Source organism: Podarcis pityusensis (genome assembly GCF_964106645.2).
Source record: "Podarcis pityusensis genome assembly, chromosome: 15".
Taxonomy (NCBI): domain Eukaryota; kingdom Metazoa; phylum Chordata; class Lepidosauria; order Squamata; family Lacertidae; genus Podarcis; species Podarcis pityusensis.
The window spans coordinates 41,167,241-41,194,878 of record NC_138040.1 but is presented as its reverse complement, the minus strand read 5'-3'; the positions used below and the strand labels follow the sequence as shown (position 1 = coordinate 41,194,878).

The window sequence follows — 27,638 nt, the reverse complement described above, 5'->3', positions numbered from 1 at the left end:
AGCAAGCCTTCAGCCTCCCGACGCAGCCCCTCTTGCCAAAGTGGCGTGGTGGGCGTTGAACACCTCCCCCCCCCACACACAGACACACCTTCCAGCTTCCTCCCCACCACTTGTGGAAGCTGCAGTGCACCCAGGGATCCACTCCCCCTTTCCCACCAGCTGATCCAGTCCATTTGCCAATTTCATTTGTCACATCACTTCCGGATCAATTCCCAGTTTCTGCTGCAGAGTGAGTGAGGCTTTTTTTAAATTAAAAAAACCCCTCTCTCTGCTTTGCCTGTCCCCTCCCCCTTCACATCATCCTCATCGTCATTTGGATGCTGCTGAGAACTTAAACCCACCCCTCCCGGCTGCACTGCTTCCGACAGCCTCTCTCCCCGCTCGCCTCCTTCCCTCCCCTGATCGCCTCTCAACTTTGCATCGCCTTCAGCCTTCCAGCTGCTGCCCTCCACCTCGCCCCACGAGCAGCCCGCCCTCCTCTCTATGAAGGCGGCCAGCAGTACAAAGGCTCGGCTTCTCCACCGCCCAGGCGTCCAGCCCTTGCTCGCCTCTGCAAGCCGCTAGCGCCAGCCGCCGCGTCCCCTGCCTCCAGGGCGAGAGCCGGAGCTCCGATCGGGAAGAGCTTTGCCTTTCGCAGCGAGACCCGACCCGGGGAGAGAGCGAGGGAGCCATGGCCGAGAAGAGGCAGTCGGGCAAGCCCACCGAGGACGAGGAGGAAGTTCCAGCCTTCTTCAAGAACCTGGGCTCCGGAAGCCCCAAGCCCCGGCAGAAATTCTGTGGCATGTTCTGCCCCGTGGAAGGCTCCTTGGAGAACAAAACCATAGACTTCGATTCCCTCTCGGTAGGACGCGGTTCCTCCTCCTCCTCCTCGGGCGGCAGGATCGTGGCCAAGCAGAAGGACGTGGCCCACCTCGGACCGGATGCTCAGTCCCATTATTCCTGGCAGAGCAGGAAGGGAGGGGAACCATCTGTTGATTTCGGGAGGAAGGTGGAGATCCGGAGAGCCACTGGCAAAGAGGCTTTGCAGAACCTGAACGACAAGGTGAGAGGTCTTTTTTGGTGCGGGGAGCGGGGGAGGGGTCTGAGACCCAGTTGATCTTGGGCTCGCTTTTTCACCGGGGGCAGACAAAGTAAACGGGGAGGGGAACCGTGCTCAGACTGTCCCCATCGACAGATCGTCAGGGAGGTGATTCTGCTCTTTAGGGTGTGAGTGTGGCACGTGTGAGGCTGCAGCAACCTTCCATCCCAGCCCCGCCACCCGTTTCTTTCAAGCTGGCAGACTTTTTCCTCCTTTTCTGCCTTAGGCATTTTCCGAGCAGTGGTATAATAAGGAAGCCCCACCCATCTGATGCAGGTTCCAAGGCTGTAGGGAGTCAATTGCCAGACAAAGATGCTCACTGGCAAGCAAAACAAAACAAAAGCAAAACGAAACGAAACGAAAACAGCTACATTTGCAGATTGTGTGGACCAGGATCTTCTGTGTGCTTTCAGTGATGCAATGGAACTCTCCCAGACTCAGGTCATTTTGAAGGCATTGCCTTTAAACAGGGATTGGGAGACTCAGGGCCAAATTGGTCTCTGTCTGGCCCTTGGAACACTCCCCAAGCCACACCCCTCACGAGCCATGCCACACACCCTCCTTGGGTGTTTTTGCTTGTTTGGAATGTCCCTTAGAAGTCTGACTAATGACTGTTGTTTGCCCTGATGGAGAATGGAGAGGGGTGAGAATAGTGTGTTGAAACTAGTGCATTGTACAAAGGTAACATTAAATTAATTGCTCCACCCATTTTTGCCTCTGGCCCTGGCAAGCTGCAAGAAGGGAATGTGGTCCATGGACTGAAAAAAAACCCCCCATCCCTGCTTTAAGAACTTGAGTTAGTTCAGAGAAAACCTTTCTTTGCGTGCACTTGGAGCAGTCAGTCTGATAGGTAAATGGGATATTTGCTCCAAATCACAAATTACAGTAGTGTTCCAATTCTGAGCCAGTGCTGGTCTGTCCCAGAAGACAAGCTGTAGGCCTAGTCCCAAAGGGAAAGATGTACTTTGGAAGCTGTCATATTGAATCAGACCCCTCATCCAACCGGCTCAGTACTGTCAACACTGACTGGCAGCAGCTCTCCAGGATTTTCAGCAGATGTATTTTCCAACCCAACCTGGACACTCTGGGGATGGAATCCAGTGTGGTTGCTGTTAGTAATATAATAATAATAATAATAATAATAATAATAATAATATTTATACCCTGCCCATCTGACTGGGTTTCCCCAGCCACTCTGGGTGGCTCCCAACAGAATATTAAAAATACAATAAAATAGCAAACATTAAAAACTTCCCTAAACAGGGCTGCCTTCAGATGTCTTCTAAAAGTCAGATAGTTGTTTATTTCCTTGACATCTGATGGAAGGGCGTTCCACAGAGTGGGCGCCTCTGCCTGGTTCCCTGTAATCTCACTTCTCGCAGTGAGGGAATCGCCAGAAGGCCCTTGGAGCTGGACCTCAGTGTATGGGCTGAATGATGGGAGTGGAGACACTCCTTCAGGTATACTGGGCCGAGGCTGTTTAGGGCTTTAAAGGTCAGCACCAACACTTTGAATTGTGCTTGGAAACGTATGGGTCACCTTCAAAGGTAGCCCCACATAGAGCGCATTGCAGTAGTTCAAGCGGGAGATAACTAGAGCATGGACCACTCTGGCGAGAGAGTCTGCGGGCAGGTAGGGTCTCAGCCTGCATACCAGGTGGAGCTGGTAAACAGCTGCCCTGGACACAGAATTGACCTGCACCTCCATGGACAGCTATGAGTCCAAAATGACTCCCAGGCTTCACACCTGATCCTTCAGGGGCACAAATTACCCCATTCAGGACCAGGGAGTCCTCCATACCCACCTGCCCCCTGTCCCCCCCAAACAGTACTTCTGTCTTGTCAGGATTCAACCTCAATCTCTTAGTCACCATCCATCCTCCAACTGCCTCAAGACACTCACATAGGACCTTAACCACCTTCACTGGTTCTGATTTAAAAGAGAGGTAGAGTTGGGTGTCATCTGCATACTGATGAACACCCAGCCCAAACCCCCGATGATCTCTCCCAGCGGCTTCATACAGATGTTAAAAAGCATGGGGGAGAGGACAGAGACCTGAGTCACCCCACTTGAGAGGTAGGGTAGAATTGGGGAGCAGAAGTACAGGGCCCCACTCAGCAGAGGCAGCATGGAGGGACTAAGGGCACAGGAGAGCCAACTTACTACATTTTGAAGTGAGTGAAGGACTCACCATAGGAAGAACCCCCACCCAGCCTCCCAGAACATTTGGCCCAGAGCCTACAATTTCCTGACTGCATTACTGATTGATGCAGTAATAAACTCACTCTATGTGAAACAGGCGTCTGAGGCTGAGACAGCCCTTCCCTTACAAAACCCCAGTTCCCCTGCAGCTGGCAAAAGACATTGGACATTGTTCTATTGATTTCAATAGGGAATGAGTGGGTAGCAGTTTCAGTCTGAGGCCCACATACCCCCATGGACAACCCCCAGGGGGCCACATGCTTCAGGTGGGCGTGACCAGAGACAAAAGTGTGTGGAGCAAAGGATTAAATACTTAGCATTGCACAGTAAGCTACATTCCACCCATGCAAAATATGTCAGGTTTCCACACACACACAATTCTTCATCCAGGCATGCTAGAGTCTTTGCCACCAAAGCACTTAAAGAGTGGGTGGAACGGGACCAATGAGGGGAGTGGCATGGGGAAATGTTGTGGTCCGGGGAGATTCCTGAGGGCCAGATAGAGATGCCCAGAGAGCCACATTCGGCCCCCTGCCCTGAGGATCCCCTCCTCTGCTATAGGATTTAGGGTTCTTTTCTTATACAAGCACATGGCTTGATAGAATAGTTTGTGGGATGTGAATGATGGTTTCAGTAATGAGAGAGGTGATGTAGAGCCATCTCAGTACCTTAGGTGAAAAAAATCTGTCCACCTTCACTTGCAAACCTTCAAAGGTGTCATACATAAAGACCAGGGAAATATAATATATGATGCTGTACAAAAAAATGTTGTGTGTTTCTTAGCACCTCTTGGTCAATCCTGTGAAGGGCTGCCTGCCATGTCTTATGTCACTGCCCTAAATGGCTGCCTCCGGTCTCCACCTAATGAGAAAGCAATGCATCCCCTGCCTAGGTAGGGGAGAAGAAGAGAAGGTGGAGAAAATGGAGAGAAAGATTTCTCCTCTACAATAACACTCAGGGGTATCCAGTAGATGTGGGACATAGAAAAAGGAGGAGTCATTTCACACAATGTACAAGTAACTTCTGGAATTCATTCCCGTAAGACATGGGGATGAACACTTGCTAGGATCGCTTTAAAAGTGGATTAGGCAAACTTAAAGATGAAATATTTATATCAACAGTTATTAGTCAAGACAGTGATGTAGAACCTTAGTGACCAGAGGCAGTGTATCTCTAACAGTTGCTGGGAAGATGATCTCTGTTAGCTCAGCCAATAAACAACTATCCTGTCCAGAATCCCAATTCCTGAAGAATCTGTCTGGCCCCTGTGGGAAGTAGGATGGACCTTTGGTCCTATCTGGCAAGTGTCACTGGTTATGGTTTGAGCAAGCCAATTTTTAAGGAGCTACCAAAATGGGGTGGGGAGGGGATGGGAATTAATAACTCCTTATTTAATAATCACTCAACTGTCAGAAAAACTGCTTGTTGCAAGTAGAGGCAGCCAAGGCATATGTTGACCACTATGTTTATCCCTTTTTCTGTACCATTTCATTTTCTTTTTATGGCAACGGTTATAAAAAGAAGCAGGTCTTTCCTTTTTGCAAACACATCTTTGAGGCACAGTTAAGGCTGCCTGTGAACAGTTGCTTTCTAAGAGCAATATATAAGCAACTTCAAATAAGCTTCTCCGGGATGTCAGCCAAGGGATACTGCCACACTCTGCATTTTCCTTTGCCATTAAAGAGCTCACATTTGCAGCTTTGAAGATCAGAAGCAGCTAAGTCTACCCAGCAACTAGCAGACTTTCTGTTTCAAAGCAGAAAGTGGCTTTTTGTGTACTTCCGCTTGCACAGCAGCTACAATCTCTTTATCTAGGTAGCATCTAAGGAATGTGGCTGATGCACCACTTTGTTAGATATTACACAATTGCAGCTCCCCTAAGTGCTTGAATTTTCAGGAGTCACCAGCTCAGCTTATCACCTCAGAGAAAACCCCTATCCTCTCTGTGGAAACCAAATGACAAGCTCACAAACTCTATTTTTAAAGCACACCCCCCAAAATTTTGTGTGTGAATGAGGGCCATACTAAATGTGACACCATTCATGCAAGTAGTATGATTTTTTAAAAAAGTAAAAAAAAGTGTTGAGGATCTGCCCAGGGGTCAAATCCAGGACTGGCCCACCCTCCATAGGCCCTCCTTGAAGGGGGGCATGGACACCTACCTGTCAATCACCTGATGTCATATGATGATTCAAACTTTATGCTGGTAGCAGGCACAGGTTCATATCTGATCTTAGCGCTGTAGACCCACAGTGCTAAGACTGGACATGAGTCATTGCTTGCTTTTTAAAAGACAGCCCATGGGGGAATTAACCCTCTCCACCCTACTGTGGTCCCAACTTGGACTGGCTCCCCATTTGTATGAATGGGCAGCAGTGCCATCAGGGCAGGTAGGAAGTCCCCCAAACACATAAGGTTGACTTAGCACATTTTGAATTAGGTGAATAATAATGCCCATTGTCAACTAAAGAGCCCTCTGAATAAGGCCATTAAGTTTCAGGCATCGATACCATTAAGCCCAGAGTCTAAAATATCCTATCTGCAGGGGGACAAAGTGTCAACCCCCCCTCTCCCCCACCAAAGTCCTAATATAGACCAAGCCTCATCTAACTGTTATTGACATGTAAAGAGTCATTCACACTATTGCTAATTGTGTGAATGGCACCACATTTAATTTATTCCAAGACAAACATTTATTTGAAACTGCATAGAAAGCTGCTTATCCTGTCAGACCTTTGATCCATCTATGTCATGACTGTCTACACTGACTGGCATTGACTCTCCAGGGTTTCATATGATAGGCATTCCTACCTGGAGATGTTGGGAATTGAACTTGGGATATTCTGCATTAACCAGAGACCCAGGATTGGCTGCAGGTCCCTATCAATTGTGTACTTGGCCATTAACTTAGATTTTCTGCCACAAAATGTGTGTGTCAATTGTACTTGGAGCCTTGTACCTGCATGGAGCCTGTTTCCAATCCTACGACAGTTTTGCACTGATAAACTTAGCTCCTTCTCCATCCAGGTGCAACATTAAACTGGAATGCTGAAACACCAGCAGAGAAATATTCATCACTATGGCTGAGCACACTTTTCTAGTGCGGGGACAGGCCTGGGGGTCAAATGTGGCCCTCCAGGCTTTTCTATCCAGCCCTTGGGACTCTCCCCAGGCTAAACCCTTTATTAGCCCTAGTTTGCACCCTCCTCGATTGTATTTGCCTGACTAGAATGTGTCCATGGACTCTGATCGTGCTTTTTGCTTGCCCAGGCAAAATATAGAGGGTGTATGCAAGTGTGTGTCAAAACTATCTTACAGGTAAAATGTGAATGCTCTGCTCTGCTTTGCTCACGGTTGTCTATGACCTCCTGCCCACCACTAGCAAGTACCCACCCAATACTGCCTGGAAGATAATGCTGCCCTCGAGCTGCCCTAGTGATTTGATAAGGGTGATTCTGCCTCTGATAAATGCTTCCAAGCCCAGGCATAACTCCTTTTTAGCTGAGTGTCAATCACTTGGCTTTGGGCTCAGAGAATTTCTTTGCTCCCTTACTGTTAGCCTTCTCTAGCAGTCATGCCCATTCCTTGATCTTTCAGCATTGGGTTGTATTTTACTCACAGTGGCAATCTCACTTACGCTCCCTCCTCTTCACCATGCAACTAAATGAGTGCATGCCACAGAAGAGGGTGGGAAAGCTGTGATAATCCAGAAGTTGCTAGACAATGGTCAGGGATTATGGAAGTTACAGTCCAACAACATCTGGAAGGCCTAAGGCTTCCCCTCCATGATACAGGAGCACCACATGAAGTCTTGCATATGCAGCGAGTGGGACTCTCCTCCCACTTGGGTGCTGGTGGTGGAGAAATATAACACAAAGCACAAATCAAAGCACCAAGCACACATGGCTCTGCATGCAGCATTTTATGTGCCACACACTTTTAAGTGCCTGACAAGTGCCTGTACATTTCTCGCTCAAATGAGTGAGGTTGCCACTGTGGCTAATGTATGTACTACGACTCTTGATTGCCAAGCTGTTGACCCCTACTGCCCCAAGGGATGTATGAATATTCAGATGTAGGATTTATTGTGTGAATTTCATCGGTTGCAATGCTAGCACTTCTGCCCCAATTTGCGTGTGTAGGTCCCCAGGCCACCCCTCAAATAACTTCACACATAACATGTAATTTAGTTTTGGTTTTTGGGCACTATTTTGGCCACAACTTTATTAAAATACAAAATCAGTGAGTGGTTGTTTAGACATTGGTTATGACTATCTGTCCCCCCGCCTGGGACAGAACTGACATCCCGAGGTCCGATCGGTAGCCAGTAGAAGAGAAAGTCAAACTGGGGGTCATTTGAGCTAAGCGTCGGACCCACGCCGGTCACCCCAGCAGCTCCCCGGCCCAGATCCTATGACAAGGATTCCCATGACAGGGATTGGGCGGCCCTGGTCCCATGACAGGGATTGGATGAAATCATGGCAAGCCCCAGGATTCTTTTAACGGAATTCCCTTCAGCGCAATGGGAGGGGCAGGCACGGCCTATCCTGACCCCTCCACCACCAGCATATTATAACCAATGCCTAACCGCAACCTTACAAGTTGTGACGAATTGCTGAGTAGTAGGCAAAAACCAAATGGCACAGCCAATCACCAAATGGCAAAATTCCTACTAGGCCCCTGCGCCAAGGCAGACGACCCCATGACAGGCAAAGCAAGGTCAACCGGAAAAGAGGGCGGGCGGGCGGGTGATCCGATGCACTCTGCAAAGAGAAAGAGAAACCAGAGTGCACCAATATTTAAAGACTATGGTCCCACCCACCCAATTTGCAACATACAATTTGCCCCAGCAACCCGGTTATCCAATCACAATGCCAGGCAACAACTATTAACCTGCCTGGCAACAAGAGGCCTGGCCCGGTGGCCCACACCGCAACACGTGCTCTCATTTATTGGAGAACACGCTTTCTAACATTCCTTTTACACTACAGTACCTGTTGCATTATGGAACTATGACTTTTTGACTAATGTACTGCAATGTCGTGCTAATTTTTAAACAGTGGGGAAGAACTGGGATACCACCCCAATTTTCATCATGTGAAATTGCAACACAAAATGCCCATGATTTTCCAAGTTTACAGGGTTGCATGTGGACTTTTTCTGGAAACAATTTAACACAGAAATGAGCACTAAATTTCCATTAGATTCCACTAGATTTCTAGAAGTGGCTTTTACACCATGTGTGATATAAAAAAAGTGAAAATTTACAGGCAAGGAAAAGTTGCAAAGACTGAATAAAGTGCTGTCTGAATGCAGGCTTCAGAAATTTCAGTTTTTCTTTCTCATTTTTCCCAATTTCAAATTCAGTTCTCTAAATTTCCACATCAGATTGAGAATTTTTTGTGGGTGTGGGGATCCTCATGAAAACTCATAAGCATTTTGGTGTGAATTTCTTCAAATATACACATTTTTGCAAAACAATTTCCCCTAACGTAATGCATTTTAATACATTATTTTACCAATACATGCATCTATATGCACACTTTAAATCCTGGGATCCCGGACCAGCACCCCTTGCAATTTATACATTCTTTAAAGTTCATTCATAGCCATATGGATGGTTAAGGAAATACATCTGTAGCTTAAAAAACAGGACACATTTCCACATTTTTCCTGTGAGCAGGAGATATTTAAATTCATATTTTCAGTCCATTTGTATCACACCATCTACACTTCCAAATGTAATATTTTATACTGGGAGAAATCAGGATGGTCAAAGCTTCAAGTATATTAAAAATCAAACATACTCTGCCTGCAGTTGTAATGTTGCAAGGTGGTTGATGTAAAAGAGTTTGTTGCATAAGAGGGTGAAGAACTCAGAATTCATTAACAACTTGTGGGATGGTGGGAGATTGAGCAATGATTAGGGGTTGTACTACCACTACCAACAAACAATAAATATCTAGTTGAGTCTACACTATGTTCAGTTTTAATGTGCACACATTTTTTATGTGAATTGTTTAATGTTCTTGTAAATGCCTAGTTATTGAATCCTGATATGGTACTTCATCCCCTCCCCACCCTGGCTTTCTCATGAGTTCTCATCTTGTTAACGGTTCGGGTATTTAGTGATAGCAAATCAGTGTATTAGTAGAAGGAATAATAATGTTTCGCCTTTAAGAAAAGGGAATGCCTTTCCCTTTTCCAGACCTCACGGCAGGCAGGGAAATGAAGGCACAGTAATATTCTAGTTTCTCCCTCTCTCCTTCGCAACCTAGTTCAGTTTATTTATTTATTTTATTTATTGAATTTATATACAGTGGTGCCTCGGGTTAAGTACTTAATTCGTTCCGGAGGTCCGTTCTTAACCTGAAACTGTTCTTAACCTGAAGCATCACTTTAGCTAATGAGGCCTCCTGCTGCCGCCGCTGTGCCGCCAGAGCACGATTTCTGTTCTCATCCTGAAGCAAAGTTCTTAACCTGAAGCACTATTTCTGGGTTAGCAAAGTCTGTAACCTGAAGCATATGTAACCTGAAGCGTATGTAACCTGAGGTACCACTGTACTACCCTATATCCAGAGGTCTCAGGGTAGTTCACAGAAAAGATCACAATATATAAAATCAAAATAAGAACAGTAACCCAATAATACCGCCCCCACCCCCGCCCGAGTCAAATTTTAAAAGGGTATAGGATGTCCATCAGGTCAACCAAAGGCCTGGTTAAAAAGGAACATTTTTGCCTGGCACCTAAATGTGTAGAATGAAGGCATCTGGTGAACCTCCCTGGGGAGAGCATTCCACAAATGGGGAGCCACTGCAGAGAAGGCCCATTCTTGTGTTTCCACCCTCTGGACTTTTTGAAAAAGAGGCACACGAAGGAGGGCCTCCGAAGATGATCTCAGGGCCCAGGTAGTTTAGTTCTTGCAAGCCCAGGAAGAGGAATAAACTCACTCGTTCTCCACCAAGGAATCCATAGAGAACTCTATAGAGAACTTCATAAAGAGCTCTCTAACCACATTCATTCAGAGCCAAAATAACAGCCTACTGGAATGTGAGTAAATACCTCTACATGTGCCCTGTGAGCCAATAAAATAAATGTCTGAGAGCTTTGTGGACTTTTGTTTATATTATCCAGACTGAGAGAAGTCTCAGGACGGAGCATTAACCATTTCTCCTCCATTGTTCATATTCTGATTACCTTCACAGTCCACTTCAGACGTTTATTGCTGCAATAAACCAGCTTTCATATCATTTAACCACTCTGGATCCCTTTCCCCCTTTTATGAAACAGATTTTCAGGCCCAGGGTCCAAATGCAGTCATCCAGGTTTCTCTATCTCCGCCATGGGACCATCCACTCCACCTCCCCAGCCACACCTGCTTTGTTTCAAACCCAGCTTTACTGTTTTTGCATTTTGGAATGTGTCTTAGAAGTTGGAGAACTGCTTTTGTTTGCTTGGATGGAGAATAGAGAAGAGTGTGAGGGTGTGTGAGTCACTTTGAAAGGTGAGAAAGACTTGGCTTCAAGCCCATCCGAAAAGGAAAAATGTTCCTTTGCTCACATGGTTCAACTGCAAACTGCGTGGGCAAAAGAAGTGAGGATGTAGCTGCTGATGGTCAGCTGTGGCTGCAAATACTGCTTCCTTGGCTCTTGTGATTTTGCCTGTATCAAGAATATTTGCTACATGGCAAATATTCAATAATGTGGCACTGAAGGAGGGCAACCCTACTGCATCATAACAGCCAGGCAGATGGATAAGGGAGGAGGCATTCTATCAAGTAAATAAACCTTTCCAAGGATTTTGCATATCACAACAAGCATCTTTAACTTGGCTCAGCAAATTGAGAGCCAATGCCACACCTTCAAAACTGGTGCAATATGTTTTTGCAAAGTTGTCCTGATTAATAACCCAGTAGGAGGTGATATAAGGGACGCGGGTGGCGCTGTGGGTTAAACCACAGAGCCTAGAACTTGCCAATCAGAAGGTTGGAGGTTCGAATCCCCGCGACGGGGTGAGCTCCCGTTGCTCGGTCCCTGCTCCTGCCAACCTAGCAGTTTGAAAGCATGAAGTGCAAGTAGATAAATAGGTACTGCTCTGGTGGGAGGTAAACGGCGTTTCCGTGCGCTGCTCTGGTTCGCCAGAAGCGGCTTAGTCATGCTGGCCACATGACCCGGAAGCTGTACGCCGGCTCCCTTGGCCAATAAAGCGAGATGAGCGCCGCAACCCCAGAGTCGTCTGTGACTGGACCTAATGGTCAGGGGTCCCTTTACATTACCTTTAGGAGGTGATACAGAAAATAGAAGGGGTGGCTTTTGCTGCCTAATTCTAAGTCCGTGATTGGTCAGAGATGAATGGATGGAAGCAGTATGCAGTGAAAGCAAGGCAAATCTTTATTTTTCTTTTGCAACAGAGTTCCCTCCACTCCTTGCAAGGAGGTAAGGGAGACCCAGAACAAAAGTGTGCAAACCCCTTTAAAGACTTTTGAAATTGCCCACCCCTTGGCCAAATACCATCCAAAAAGCATTGTACATACATCACAGGAGATGGTCTCTCACAGATATTTGAGTGTTGCTTTTCTCCTGTCTACCAGGATACCTGATAACGGTCACTGATTACCTGGGCCGCCTGACCATTCTATTGAGATGGTAAATACTTTAGTTCCTGAATTTCTTATTTACAAATTTATACCTATTGACAGTTCCCTCAGCTTAGCAGAAACTTGCCAGACTGGATTTGCAGGGAGGAGTAAACTCCCTAGATTCCAGGCCATTTTGTTAATAGGATTTGCAACTCAAATGACAATTGGAAAGTTTCCCCATTTGTTTCCTCCTACTGCAGAGGAATATTTGAGGTCATTTTGGGACCAAATCACACAGAATACATAGCAGTAGTCTAGAAGGAGGAGGTGGCAGAACCTGACGGGGGGGGGGTAGCTCCCTATGATTTGTTTGCAAAGCATTTTGAGGATAAAATCACTCGCATCTACTGGGATTTTGACTCGGTTGTTACAGAATCCGAAGGGGTGTCCAGAGCGCTGTCTAGTCTCGTTGTGTTGGATGAGTTTCAGTTGGTAAGGCTTGAGGATGTGGACAAGGTGCTCAGATCAGTCAGGGTGACCCTGATAAAAACTAGCAGGAAGAGAACAGTTGGCTGGGCCAGGGGGTGGTCCCTACCTGCTTGAATGAGGCAGTGGTAAGAAGCTCACCCTAGGTTTGGAAAATCTTAAGTAACTACTGGTCAGTTGCCAATCTCCCGTCCTTGGGCAAGGTTCTTGAGTGGGTGAAATCTAGGCACTCTAGGAGAAAACTGGCTTTCTAGATCCATTTCATTTGGGGTTTTAGCTAAGTTTCGGCACAGAACTACTTTGGTCGTCCTGTATGATGACCATTGTCAGGAAAGAGACAGGGGCAACGTGTCCTGTTAATTCTCCTTGACCTCTCAGCAGATTTTGATACTATCAACCTTGGTGATCCTCCTTCTGGACTGGCTAAGTTGCAGGTGGGTGGCACTGCTTTGTGGTGGTTCTGGTCATACTTGAGTAGTTGTTCCCAGGGGGTGATGCTTGGGGAGTGCCCTTTGGCCCAATGTGTTTCTCAGGTTTTTATCTCCTGTGCTGTTTCACATCTACACAGTGGCGTAGCGTGGGTTGTCAGCACCCGGGGCAAGGCAAGTAATTTGTGCCCCCTAACCCGTGGATTTGCGCACCCTAACCCCCAGATGTTGAGCCCGGTGCGGCCGGCGCCCCCTGCACCCCCCACGCTACGCCACTGCATCTACATGAAACAGCCCAGGAGGGGTCATCCAGAGTTTTGGAGTACATTGTCAGCAATATGCTGATGATGCACAGCACTACTTCTTTTTATCTGCAGGTGTGGAAGTGGATGTGCTGGACTGTACTGTTGTTTTGCCTTGTTAATGGACTGGATGAGGGCCATCAAACTGAAGCTCAATTCAGATAAGACTGAGGCACTGACACTGGGCAGTTCCCTGGACTGGATGGATGAGAGGTTGCCTGCTCTTGATCTGAAGGAGCAGGTACGTGGCTTGAGGGTACTTCTACATTCATTGTTGTCACTTGAGCTTCCGCCGGCCTTCCATCAGCTTTGGCTGGTGGTCCAACTGCATCTCTATGGAGCTAACTTCTGTTCTCTATGTTCTGGTAACGTCTAAGGTATATTACTGCAACATGTTATACATGGGGCTGACTCTGAAGATAATTTGGAAACTTCAACTGATGCAGGGCAAGACAGTTTGAGCATATCACACCGATCCAGGCCCAACTCCACTGGCTTTCAATTACTTTTTGGGCCCAGTTCAAAGTACTGGTTATGACCCATAAAGCCTTAAACAGCTCAGAACCACAATACATCAAGGACTGCCTCTCTCCATATGAACCTACCGGGATCCTGAGATCATCATCTGAGGCACTTCTTCATGTGCCTCCTCCACGTGAGGTCCGGAGAGTAGCAACATGAGAACAGGCCTTTTTCTGCAGTTGCTCCCTGTTTGTGGAATGCTTTCCCCAGGGAGGTTCACCAGGTGCCTTCATTACATATATTTAGGCACCAGGTGAAAATGTTTCTTTATTACCAGGCCTTTAGTTGATTAAACCATAGATGGCTTTTTAAATGTTTGTGAGAAGGGGGTTATTGGCTTGTTTTTCTTTTTATTATGTATTTTGTTCTCTCATTTTGTATTTTTGTCTTGTAAAATGCCCTGTGAACTTACAATGAAGGGTGGCATACCAAACAAACAAACAAACAAACAAACAAACAAACAAACAAACAGGTTGCAGCAACTTCTGTATGGAAACAAAGTTAACACATTTGGGGCTTTTTAGTTTGGAGGAAAGTTCATGACTACAGAGGGAAATGATAAAAGGCAAAGGTAAAGGGACCCCTGACCATTATAGGCATATATAAAATAAGAGGGATGGGTAGTCCCTCTGGTGGCGGACACATTGTGCTCCTTCTGGGTTAGATTGTCCACTTTTGGTACCCACCCTTCACTCAGTTCTCACCTATGGCTCCTAGAAGCTGTCACCATGCGAGTCAGTGGGTCTCAAACTCTATGTGAGTTAGGGAGGTCCCCTGCATGTGAACAATGGCTTTGGCAGATGGAGCAGACGAGACCAATAGTGGGCCCAACAGTTAAGAAGGCAGTTTCTGCATGCGCTGTTGAGGGAAATGAGGGACAGATGGGGCTTGTCAGCCTGGGAAGGTAGCTCATCTAGGAGAAGGATAACTCTGCTGCCTTGTGGAATTTCTTCAGGAGACGAGAAGGCTAAGGAGTAAACTCTACACAAATCTGGAGTGGAGTCCTTAAGACAGTTGGAAAGCACCTTGTATGCTTCCTTCCAGCAACTCCTGCAGCCAAGCTGGTGCCAAACGTATTGCTGTCCTTTCCTTTGGACCAGATCAGTGAGGCTGAGGGGGTGGTGGTCTTGCCATCTGGGGAGCCCAGGACCTCCAAACACACTGCCAGGCTTGCAGCCCAGGGATGTCACTTCAGTGCTGCTAACATGGCTGTTTGACTTCACCCCTAGAGGAACACTCCATTGTCTTTCGAGGCAGACAGATGGAAACCAAGGTGGTGGGGGGGAGTGGATGAATCCCTCTTCCCTTGCTCTGTAACTCAGAACTCTGGATTGCTGAAGGACTTTGACTGACAGTACATTCAGCACAGACAAAAGAAAGTATTTCTTTATGTAGCACATAATCACAGCATTAGAAGTGACCTGAGAGGTCACCTACTATACACACACACACACACACACACACACACGTACGTGTGTGTGTGTGTGTGTGTGTGTGTATTGCACTTTTACAACTTATATATACATCATACAATATTCATCATTTATCTCTTATCCTCAGACTTCCCAGTCCATCTCTCCATAGCATTCTAGTTAGTCTTTTGTCGGCTGCATATTCTATTATTCCACCCATTTTTGGCTCAGATCTTCCTTTATTTAGTGTTATCTGCTGTTCATGTGTACATTCCTACTTGTAGGTTAAATTGACTATTGTACCCTTTAAGACAGTGTTTCCCAACCTTTTCCTGAACATGGATGCTTTAGCTGAGTTTCCTACATTGCATCCATGACAGATGGCAAACTTCTGCTTAGACACCTCCAAGGAAGGCGAGTCCAGAACCTCCCAAGGGAGATCCATCTTCCATGTATTATAAAAAGTAAGCAACACTTATTTGGCACAGAGGGGGAAACATACAGATAAAATCCAAAAGGTGCACAGGGAGTTCTGGTACATAATATTTTGTAGCAGGCAGAGAAATTCATAGTTTTCGGGTTTTCCATCTATGTCGCAAACTTAATGGCGGTAGCTCCTCGCAGCTCTCCACGGGCAGCGAGGAGGTTCAGGCAGGGGAAAGCCAGGATTTATGAGGCAAAAATCCTGGCAATGCTCCCCAGTGGGGTCTGGGGAGTTCACGGCATCCTGCTCAAGCCCGTATCTGCCAACTTGAAAGGCAGAGCAGGTGTGACCTGGGAGTGTGTCCCTGCCATGGACGAGCCTCCATCTCCAGCATGATTTGTGGTTGGTTCCTGTATAATTCGGACAATTGGCTTTAATCAAGAGGCGCTCCTGGACCAACATTTGCTAACAGGCTGCAATAAGTCAGCTGCCCAAAGGACTCTGCTTGGCTCTTTGAACGTACCGTATTGGCCTGAATATAAGCTGCACTTTCCCCCCAAATTCCGACCGTGAAAAGTTAAACTGCGGCTTATATTTGTGACCCTATCGTATGCAGCCAGGAGCGCAGGGCAAACAGTGCCAAGAGCGTGGCAAAGCGGCGCCAGCCTTGTGCGTAGTCCCTCGTCCTCTCCCTTGATGCTGGGAAAGGAGAGAGTGAGGAAGGGGAAAGCTGCCGGCAACACAATGTGCCCCCCCCCCCCCAGTATGCACCCAGGAGCAGCAAGGAAGGGAGCAGTTTATATTTGGGTATTTTTTCTTCTTTTCTTCCACCCCGTCCAATTTTAAAGCTGTGGCTTATATTCGGGTGCGGCTTATATTCAGGCCAATACGGTATCTGAATGTTTTCTTTGAAGCTTAAGAATCCATACAACAGCTGGGAAAGGAAGGGGGTGATTTGTGCTTTATTATGGTTTTCGAATAGTCTCCTTTTTTCCTGTCCTCGCCTGCATAATGAAAAGGATGTGCAAGGGAAGAGGGATTCATGCTATGTTATTCTGTTTGTTACTTTGGAAAAGAGCGGGGAGGCTTTTGATTTATGCTCAACAAGGAATTTAACAAGGCTTTACTATGCCCTCCCCCACTTGACCGAGGCTGAATGGACTTTATTTAAAATTATTCCTGGACTGCTGGGCGGGGGGGAATGAACTGCTGCCGAACAGATGCGGCAAAGAGGCTGAATTTGAGAAAAGATCTTGCTTTTCACTGCGTGCCGAGGAAGAACTCCAGAGTGGAATTTTAATGGCAGGATTTGGATAGGCATTCTGTGAGTTATTGATGGCTGCAGCTCATACGCTAGTCGGTAAACAGCGGAAGGTGTGGAATGTGATCTTGTACCATCCAGATAAAGACTGCTGAGAACTGAACAATGGAAGACAGTAATTAACTCTCCCAGCACACCAGGTCTGGAACAACAATGTATATGAAGGACTACACACATGAAACAGACTACTTATTTATAAGGTGTAATGGAGGTGCTGTTTGTAAGGTGAAAAAAGGGGCCAGCTGGAAGAATGGTTTAACGGCAAGTGAAGGATGTTAACTGGACTCTAAACAAGAAATGATGCAGCTATGTGAGGAAATAATGATGATCATATGTTTGGAACAGGAGCGGGAAACCTGATCTTAAGAAACTGTATTAAATTAAATTAATTTGGTTTGATTTGTAATAATTTGGAAAATTAATAAAAATAATTTGAAAAAAAGAGAAATTCATAGTTCCCCCATAATTCTCCCCATGCAGACATTTCTATATTATAACAAATCATTGTCACTTTTACCATTTCATATTTAGTCTCCCACTCCAATAACAGTTTATAAATTTTAGAAATTAGTTTATCATCTTTTCCTATTAATTTTTTTTTCAAGTTCCGAACTCGTTTCCCCAAATCCCATTTCTTTATGTCTTTTAAATAACTTGTTCACCTGGAAGTACTGAAACCAATCTATAGTATTATCCGATACCTCTCCTTTTTTTCCAGATGAACCTTTCCCTCTTTGAACTCTATAAAATCCTTGTAAGTAGCCCATCTGGTATCCATATTTAACCTTTTCACCGACACCGCCTCAAATAGTGATTCCATCTTGGGGGTTTCCTCTCTAATAGATCTTTATGTGTCTGCCAGACAATGCATATGCTTCTTCTTATAGTGTGATTTTGAAATCCTTTGTGCATCCTTGCTTTGTCATAGTGCAAATAGGCACGCCATCCAAAGCGTAGGTCAAACCCTTCTAGATCTAAAATATTGGTATCTCTTAGCTCCATCCATTCTTTCATGCAGCAGAGGCAAGCTGCCTCATAGTAAAATCTAATATCAGGTAGGGCAAAGTCCCCTCTTTCTCTTATGTCTATCAGGTTTTTGTATTTAATGTAGGGGTTCCCCACCCCCACCAAATGAAGTTTGTTACATATTTCTTCCACTGTTTAAAACAGTTTGGGCTATTTATCACTGGCAGTGTTTGAAATAGGAAAATCATATTGAGCAGGACATTCATTTTAACTGCAAATACTCTTCCCAAAAAAGACAGATCTATCCTAGACCATTTATCTAGGTCTTTTTTTATTTCATTGCAGATTTTAGCATAAATATACTGGAAAAGGTTTAGATTCTTGGCTGATAGCCAGATCCTCAGATACTGTATTTAATCTTTTGCCCTTCGTTTTGATTCCTGAAATATTCTCAAGTCTTTCTCTTGTAGGTCTAGGTTTACCACTATCATTTTGGTTAGGTCACCTGCATTGCAACGCAGAAGGCAACTACAGCATACCTAAGAGATGGACCATTCAGCCTCTGCTTAACGTCCAGTGAAGGCACTCTGGTCCATTCTTACCATCTCCAACAGCTCTTACCATGAGAAAGCTGCTCCTAACATTTTGCTGAAATCTGTTTCCCTGAAATTTCCAGTCATTGGTTCCATACCCTCCAACATTTCTCATATGATAATAAAGGTAAAGGGACCCCTGACCATTAGGTCCAGTTGTGACCGACTCTGGGGTTGAGGCGCTCATCTCGCTTTATTGGCCGAGGGAGCCGGCGTACAGCTTCCGGGTCATGTGGCCAGCATGACAAAGCTGCTTCTGGCGAACCAGAGCAGCACATGGAAATGCCATTTACCTTCCCGCTGGAGCGGAACCTATTTATCTACTTGCACTTTGACGTGCTTTCGAACTGCTAGGTTGGCAGGAGCAGGGACTAAGCAACGGGAGCTCACCCCATCACAGGGATTCGAACCGCCGACCTTCTGATCGGCAAGTCCTAGGCTCTGTGGTTTAACCCACAGCGCCACCCGCGTCCTACGTCCCATTCCATAATGATAATTTTACTATTTATACCTCACACATCTTAATGAGAGCTTCCCTCCTCTGCATTGGAATCACTGCAAGGAATATGATTAGCATCAGTCTGTGTTGAAGTTGTCAGCAGGTCTATGCATCTAACGTTTTACAGTCAAATGCTACCCCTGCTCAGGGGCGCCAACCTGCCCCCCACATTGAGGAGGCGAGGTCTTGTGATGTGTTAGGTTACACATCACGTGATGCTGCCTGGCATGCATTTGAATGGCAAACACCAATTCCTGTTTCTGGAGTTTGGAACATTATTATGGCTTAAGACTAGGCCCTGTTTATGCCCTCCAGGCCCAGAAAGGAATAAGAGAATGCAACATAGACCCCTGGGGTTGGCAGACAGTATGCAACCTCTGGATTGGCTATGGCTGCAATCCTGTAGACAATGGAGTTTGCTTCTGAGTAGGCATGTATAGGTCTGCATTGTAAGTCTGGTATAATATTGGAAACTTTTCCTTTTTTTCGTTTTGGAAAAAAATACAAATGCAAACAGAAGATTTGAAGAATCACAATTTTAAAAAATTAAGATCTATTTTTTAAAAAACAAATAAATAGTATTATGCATTTAACTTTGACCAAATTTAACTAAATTAACCAAAGTTGAAGAAGAAGAAGACAAAAACAAGATCCAAGAATACAATATAACCATTGACAACAGGAAAAAATACAATAAAACAATTCTGGGATCCTTTGTCCCTTTTCTAGGGAACACAGCATGGTAGCAACAGTGCTCAAGGGATGCAGGTTTTAGAACACACACAGTTTACAGGTCTTTTTGGCCTGGCCCTGACATATGAGCTGCAATTTAAAATATAATTGTCTAGATCAATGTTACAGGATGGAACAGGTGTCTTAAGTGCTTCACTGCACTTTCCAAATTTTTGAAAATGAAATCCAAAAGCTGCCAAGTTTTGGCATGATGAGCTAGCCCCAAGGCTGATCCGTATTGCTGGGCAGTTGCTGAGGCCCCAGGAGGTCCCACTGCCAATTTCCGGAGCTTCCTGGACATGAACCTCCTCCTTGTTGTTTCTGGCTGATGTCCTGACATCTCGTAAGTGGAGATGAGGAGCAACAGCCACTTCTCTCTCTCCCCCCGCCCTCTGGTGGGTGAAGAGATTTTGCTTACATAAGAGGTGGGGAAACTTTGGCCCTCCAGATGTTGTTGAACACCAACTCCCATCAGCTGCTGCAAGCATGTTCAGTGGGTAGGGATGAAGGGTGTTATTGTTCAGCGACATCTGGAGAGCCTAAGGTTCCCCACACCTGGCTTAGAACGAGAAGCGAAAGATTGGTCAGTGGCAACAGCAAGGAGGTGGCCCAGACAAGGAATGCATTGGAACTTACTTCTGTGTAGAAACGTTGTAAGAGGCTGGAACTAGTTCACACATGCATATACATCACTTTGGGTCTCATCATCACTTGGTTACTCCAGAAACAGTACCGCACTTATCTGAATCTATGAACGAACTCCACAGAAAAGCATTGTGTTTCAATCAACATAAGTGATTGTAGTGATTTAGAGAGACTTTCTTACACTTTGAGGTGGGAGCTTGAAGATTATCCTTGGAGAATAGAGGTGCCAGAGGTTTGAGGGAGCCTGATGCGACTTCGCGCGCATAACGTTGTGAGGAGCCAGGGGGCGGAGCTGAACTCCCTCTGAAAATTGAGTGGGCCTGACCCCCCCCCCCCCAGAAAATACATTCAGGGAGCCAAAACTGCCTCAGCCCTAGGAATTGGCACCTACGTTGGAGAATGGTGTGATGGGATCGTGCCTGACTGGCTGAAGGAGCTCCAACACAAAATTAGTTCATGTAACTGCTTGTTAATAAAAGAAACACAATGTTAACTCTTGCTTCAAGGTACTGAACCCAAACTTATTATGTGGTGTCAGAAGTGGAGGTCACAAGGCTTCTGAAGCCTACTTTTTCTAATTGCAAAGTGTTTGATTAGATACTCAGAAATAATCTTACGTAACACATCTGCTTCTGTAGAGGTGAGGCATCCAGCCTTGCCTTGTTGCAAAGTTGTTCGGTTGGGATTCTTAATATACAGTCATACCTCGGGTTAAAGTTGCTTCAGGGTGAGCATTTTCGGGTTGCGCTCCGCAGTGACCCGGAAGTAACAGAACGCGTTACTTCCAGGTTTCGCCACTCGTGCATGCGCAGATGCTCAAAATGACTTCATGTGCATGCGCAGAAGCGGCGAATCGCGACCCACAGATGCGGATTGTGTTCGCTTCAGGATGTGAACGGGGCTCCGGAGCGGATCCCCTTCGCATCCAGAGGTACCACTGTACTTCAACTGAGAAAATGAATGCTCAGCTGAGCAATTTGTGTGGGAAATTTCTGCCGTGTCCACTTTCCCTTGATGCCCTAAGCAAGCATGTGCTTATTTTGCTAATGGTTAATCCAGCCATGCTATGGGGCCTTTTCAGTTTAACATAGGGCCTTAGTATGCTTTAATCCAATCCTGATCCTGACTCTCCCCGGTCCACATCCATCACCAGTCCAGCTCTGCACCCTCGCCGCGCCGCCAGAGCACGATTTCTGTTCTCATCCTGAAGTAAAGTTCTTAACCTGAAGCAGTATTTCTGGGTTAGCGGAGTGTGTAACCTGAAGCGTATGCAACCTGAAGCATATGTAACCCGAGGTACCACTGTAGTTTCAAGCACTACTACTGGTTCCACAGAATATCTGTACTGCATTGTTTACTGTGACAGCACCTGCACTTTGGAACTCCCCGCCTCTTGCAACAAAGCGCATGCCTTTGCTAGACTCTTTTCGGGCACCTGCTGAAAGCATTCTTCTTTAGGCAAGCATACCCAGATGCTTAGGAAGTTGTAGTAATTTTAATCTTAATATTTTAGCTTTTGTATGTTTTAAAGTAGAATTGTTAATTTTTCTTGATTTTACTGCTGTGGGTTTTTTTGTTTTTGGTTTGGTAAACCATTTTGCAGGTTTTTTAAAATAAATAAACAATAAATATGAATAAAATAACACAAGCCAAAACACAATCCATCCTGTAGATTTAAGTATCTGTCCATAGTCGCCTACTTGTTATCAGAGGCCCAGAATCCACATTCCTTTGTAAGAAAATATGAAATAACGTAAAACCATTTTTGCAGGCAAAAATAAATATAAATAAATAAATAAATGGGGGGGGTGACAAGAAATTTTCCGCACCGGGTACCACCTGACCTTCCTTGGGGCCCCCTCCCCTGTCATGTTTGGTGTTCAGCAGCAGGAGTTTTTGAAGGAATCCTGTAAGCAGGGCCAGTTGGGGGGAGGTGTTGCAGGGGGCATTTGGCCTGGGGCAAAACCTCAAAGTGGGCCTCAGATTTAGTCAGTTCTCAATATTTTTGGTATTTGATTCTTCTCTCAGCTTGTTTCTACCTGCAGCAGACCAAAATGTGACACCCACTCCCAGCTTAGAGCTGCAAACTTAAACAAATGAGAGATGTGATTTGGTAAAAGACATGGTTCTTTTTTTGTTCGCAGATATTTCATCATATTTAATTACAACTCACTTCTTTGGTGTGTGGCACTATTTTGTCTTCTGTTCCATCATTTTTAATTTTTTATTCTGCCTAAAGCTGGAAATGGCCTAGGTCTCTCTGGACCACTGAAACCGGGTGTCCCTGATCATTGTTCTTGCTGGCCAGGGCTGGGAGCAAGGCACTCAAAGGCTTGGCCAGTATTCTCTGTAAAACAGACTGCAAACACGCAGACAGAGGAAGCATGCCCCAGAACTTTGCGATTTGCAGTGTTTCTGAAGAAAATTCGAAAAGCACCATACACAGTTGAGTCTGCAGTGAAATAAGCACTCCAGCATACGTTTGCGATGAGATAACATTCTTTTTATTGTTAAAAGAGATATAGCATAAATATCTACAGGTAAATATAACAGTTTTATACTTTTCATTTATTCCTCCTATTTATAGTTAACCCTATGTTGTAAGCATCCCAGAAGCATTCAGTTAAAAACAACAAGAGAATATGCATAAGAAAATAAATATACACAACGTCCCCTGCTTCCATTTAAAAAAAGCCAGTCACAGGACGGGAACCGTTCCTTAGCCATATTGCTAGTGAGCCTGGCATGGTTTCCGTTTTAATATGATTTTGACATCTCCGCCAGATAGGGGGGTTTTCTTCTTCACATTCCAGTGTCACAGAAGAGAAGTACTGTCTGTATTTCATCCTCAGCTTTGGGTTTTCGGTGTCTGTAACACTTTCTGGGTCATTTACAAATTTTGGCTTGGAAGTGTTTATTTCACTCCTTTTCCAAAAATATTTTTCACCCAGAACCAGAGTTCCGCTTAACAGCTGCGAAGCTGCAGCAAGAAACCCAACATAGATGGCCATTCCAGCACGTTGTTCTGTGGGAATCGGAGGCACTCCCAAAACCTCCGGAAGCGGAATTCCTTCATTTGTTAATATAGAGTGAAGATTCCATGAAATGGAAATCAGTACACAAGTACCCGCTGCCAACATTATCCTTGCTCCAATTGAAAAGAAGGTATCAATGAAATTCTCGTCTTTTCCTGGCTCAAAGATGTTGCATAGAGCAAAGGCCATGCAAAGAACGGTCACCGCAGTGGCCACTGAGGCCATTGGCATCAAGTCCTGGGCCACGATGATTTCAGCTGGCAGGGACTCATCATCATTGAATGGTATACATATCATGTTGGTTTTCTTCATGGTAACTCTTCTTACAGAACAGGCACCCCAGATGCCACTGCCCACAATGCCCTGCTGGTTGCTGCCCATGATTCTGTCTACTTTCCACACTCTCCAGTCAAGGTTGGCAGATGTGGAGCAGATGCTCATTAGGCAGCCCAGGACAGCCAGGAGAAAGGCAGCTAGTTGCACGCAGGACACCCTGCACAAGAGGCGGACTGGGAAGGACCCATCATGCACCTGGGGTGGAAGTTCCGCTTTAGTGCTCGGAAGGCTGGCGATAGAAGGCATGCTGGAGAAAAAGACAGACAAAAGATAACCGTTAGATACTTAGGCACAGTATCATATGGACATCTCCTAAAGTTTGAGCAAATAGTGATGTGCAGCTAAAACAATGCCATCGTTCTAGGGCAAATTCTGCATTTCCCACCTTGAGACGTAGGAATGGAAAAGTCTGCTGTACCTGCAATCATAAGTGCCAGGAATCAGACTTCCCCAGGGGTGAAGAAATTGCACAACGGCACAACCCCTTTTGTTCTAGGGACCCCCTCCATGCAGATAATTGGGCTCTTGTCTAGTCCACTCCTCCTCTGCATTCCTATGCTCCCCTCCCTTCCCTCTCCATTGGTAAAATGTCAGGCATGATCCCACCAAAGTTATGCATTCTACCCTTGAAAGAAAGTTGGTGCAACAGACCAATACAGCTCTTGTTCAGGAAAGAATCCTTTCTGGCTTTAGTCCTCATTCTCTCTCTCTCTCTCTCTCTCTCTCTCTCTCTCTCACACACACACACACACACACACACACATTGTGAAAAGCCTAAAAGTGGCTCTCAGACAGGACAAAAGGAAATAAAAGTCAGTTTGTTCCTATCTGAGAAGACACTGCTATGTTGGTGGGGAACTGAGGAGCGCTGCATATATGCACCTGCGTGAATCAGTTCTTCAACCAGTCTTTTTCCAGAGCGAGGGCTTTTTCCAGGTCTTTCTCTTCCAGTGTCTGACCTAGGACAAGACCTGAAAAGAGTGAAGCTGGTCTGAGCACCGTAGCAACTGCTCCTTGGAGTTCTGAGGCAGTTAGAATGCAGCTTGCTTTGAACGCTCAGAAGAACACCAATCATAACTCCAGGGTCCTGGTCGTTTGGAACATTTGGCAACTGCTTGGAGGCAGGATGCATTTGAATACCAGTATGATTCTGCAACTTTTAAAAGACACTTTTTTGTTAGATGTAAGCTTATGCAAAGATTGGATACAAAATGTGGAAAAAAACACCCCAGCTGCCAGTTCCAAAGGAATGAGCGAGCAAGATTTGAAATAAACCAGGGGTCAGCAACCTTTTTTAGCCGTGGGCCGGTCCAACGTCCCTCAGACCATGTGGTGGGCCGGAGTATATTTTGGAAAGAAAAAAAAATGAACGAATTCCTATTCTACTCATGTAAAAACACGCTGATTCCCGGACCGTCCATGGGTCAGATTGAGAAGGCGATTGGGCCGCATCTGGCCCCCAGGCCTTAGGTTGCCTACCCCTGGTGTAGGCGGTCACAGAGGGCAGGGAGGCAGTTCCCACTTCATGGCACACACCACCCCTGGTCTGATATAAATGTGGCAAGCACAACCACCTTGCACACTATTGCAGATCACAATTTCTGAAACTCCAGGTTGATAAGAAATAGTTTTATATGGGTGTAGTAGAATTGGGCAGGGAGCATGGCTGGAAGGACTGGAATCAGCTAGTGGAAATGCAAGGAACAATGTCAGCCTTTAAGCTAGACATGGGTGCTCAGGTTAATATGTTGTCCGGCGATTATGAAAGACTCCAATTTAGGTGAAAAATACTTTCAACAAGTATTTAACTAATGGACTATTACCAGTAAAGGGACACCATATTGGCAGCACCAGATACAAAGACACTGAATATAGCTTGCCATTTATTATAATTCCTAAATAGACTTAGCATAATTAAATGGGAACTGACCATGCAAGACAATGGAAAACAGGAATATGACACACTGATTTTGTGTTATCAAAATATATTTGAAGTACTTGGCTACTTACCAGGTGAACATACTATCCAAATAAATAAACAAACTACCATATTTTTTCATGTATAAGACAATGTTTTTTCCTTTAAAAATTTAGTCCAAAATTAGGAGTCGTCTTATACATAGATGGTGAATCTCAGGTGTTGGTGGGGCCCCCTCCGTTGCTACACTGGTTCTGGTGCTTTGAATAGTTAATAAAATACCAAAGTTGTTCTGTTTGATGTTTAAAATATTGATTTCTTAATTTGGGGTTCAAAAAAAATGGGGGTCGTCTTATAGATGGGGGCATCTTATAAACAGAAAAATACGGTAATGTCCTCAGAGATCCATCCGTGCAGAAAAGTGCATTTTGCACTTTGTGACAAACTCAGAGAGAAGTTCTCAAGAATGGGGTTTTTTTACAGGTCATAAAGAAGATTGAGGAACCCACAGAATGGGTGATGCCAGAAGCCTTAAGGCCATCAAGATTGAGTATTTCAAACTCCCCACTAGAGAGAAAATCATGGCACAATTTGCAAATGCTCACAGAGGACAACCCAAACACTTCACAGTCAATACCCCTTTGAGAGGTATTACTTTCTGTGACACCTATTTGATGTTGCTTCAGCAGCTGACATGTACTATAGAACCATACACATGATATATGAGCACACCGATGGAATTGACACTTCAGTAGATGATATTGTGCAGTACTCTGTCAAAGGTGAACATGATCTAACACTTGGGAAGGTATTAGATGCAGCAGGAAATTAAACTAAATAAAGAACATTGTGTTTTTGGGATCACTGAACAGACATTTTGGGGAGATGTTATCTCTACTAATGGGGTAAAACCTGACATAGAGAAGTTTTTATCCCATGACCCTAGTCCAAGAAGGATGTGGAATGGCTTCTGAGGTAGTTAGCGAACTAGTTCTTGTCTCAAGACATTGAACCTAAAACTATTACATTATGGTGTAGGGCAGGACTTCAGGTTGGCTCCAGGTATGAGGGGGTCCTTGGCAATGTGCCTCCTGTGTCCCATCCTGTGTTGGTAACCTGGCCTGGCTGTGGGTTTTACTCGGCTGCTGAGCTGTCAATTCCCAGCGCAGGCAGTAGCTCAGGGATCAACCATCTTTTGGGGCCTGCAGTGGCGTAGCGTGGGTTGTCAACACCCGGGGCAAGGCAAGTAATTTGCGCCCCCTAACCCGTGGATTTGCGCCCCCTAACCCTAACCCCCAGATGTTGCGCCCGGTGCGGCCGGCCCCCCTGCACCCCCCACGCTACGCCACTGGGGGCCTGTGGGCACATTTAAAATTTTGAGAAAGGGCTGTAGGGGCTAGTTAGAAAATGTCTGCTATGGGTGTGTGGCATGACACAAAATGGCTGCTGTGAGGGTGTGGCAAAACACAAAATGTCTGCCACATCTAAAAGAGCAGAAAAAATGCCAGGATCACTTCCCCCTCCGCAAATCAGCAGGGGAAAGGTACCTCCATCCTAGAGTTGCCATATTCCGAAGAGCAAAAAAGAGGACACATTTGCTGGGGCGGGGTGAGTCGGTGCAGGAGCAGGAGCAGGAGGGGGTGCCAGGGTCATAGCTGTCAACGTTTTCCTTTTTTTTAAAGGGAAATTCCCTTAGTCTGAATAGGATTCCTCACAAGAAAAGGGAAAAGTTGACAGCTATGGCCAGGGTGTGTCCCAGGGCATGCCGTGGGCAGGATGCGCACTGGAGGGTGCTGGGGAGGGATGCAGCAAAATTCGTGTATGCAAATTGTGGAGGAGAGAAAGAGAGCCGGACACCACACACACACACTGCCACCCCCTACCCTGTGCATGCTTTCCCCTCGCTACCTTGGACAACACTCTCACACAGGCACACACTACCTCACAGTTAAACACACAGACACCGCACACACTGCCACGCCCCACATGCTCCCCCCGCCTTGCTATCTTGGGCAGCTTTGCAGCTGGGCCGCCCCAGCTGGAGGGCACGGGGGGGGGGGGGTGCTGCTGCTGGCATAAGCCAAAGCAAACAGGAACTGAGCAGAGAGAGCAAACAGTGTCTCCGGTGTTTCTGAGGTGATATTTACTGAGACCACTTGT

At 45.8% G+C, this 27,638-nt stretch overlaps 2 protein-coding genes across 5 annotated transcripts in view; one reads left to right on the top strand and one right to left on the bottom strand.

Moving 5' to 3' along the window:
- Nucleotides 1-377: 377 nt before the first annotated feature.
- The window catches only part of DPYSL2 (dihydropyrimidinase like 2), an 85,873-nt gene continuing 58,612 nt past the window's right edge, over nucleotides 378-27,638 (top strand). The window contains exon 1 of one of the 2 annotated variants that reach the window (XM_080982437.1): nucleotides 378-1,042. In XM_080982437.1, coding sequence (XP_080838563.1) covers nucleotides 671-1,042 — 372 coding nt within the window. In that variant the 5' untranslated portion in view covers nucleotides 378-670. The remainder of the gene's footprint in view (nucleotides 1,043-27,638) is intronic. The other variant, XM_080982438.1, reaches the window with a different exon arrangement.
- The window catches only part of LOC308463824 (claudin-34-like), a 312,859-nt gene continuing 307,832 nt past the window's right edge, over nucleotides 22,612-27,638 (bottom strand). The window contains exons 1-3 of one of the 3 annotated variants that reach the window (XM_080982602.1): nucleotides 26,505-26,523; nucleotides 24,443-24,531; nucleotides 22,613-23,807 (exon numbers count right to left, since the gene is read on the bottom strand). In XM_080982602.1, the coding sequence (XP_080838728.1) occupies nucleotides 22,874-23,806 (933 nt within the window). In that variant the 5' untranslated portion in view covers nucleotide 23,807; nucleotides 24,443-24,531; nucleotides 26,505-26,523 and the 3' untranslated portion in view covers nucleotides 22,613-22,873. Of the gene's footprint in view, nucleotides 23,808-24,442; nucleotides 24,782-26,504; nucleotides 26,524-27,638 lie in introns of those variants that run through there. The other 2 variants (XM_080982596.1, XM_080982601.1) reach the window with 2 other exon arrangements.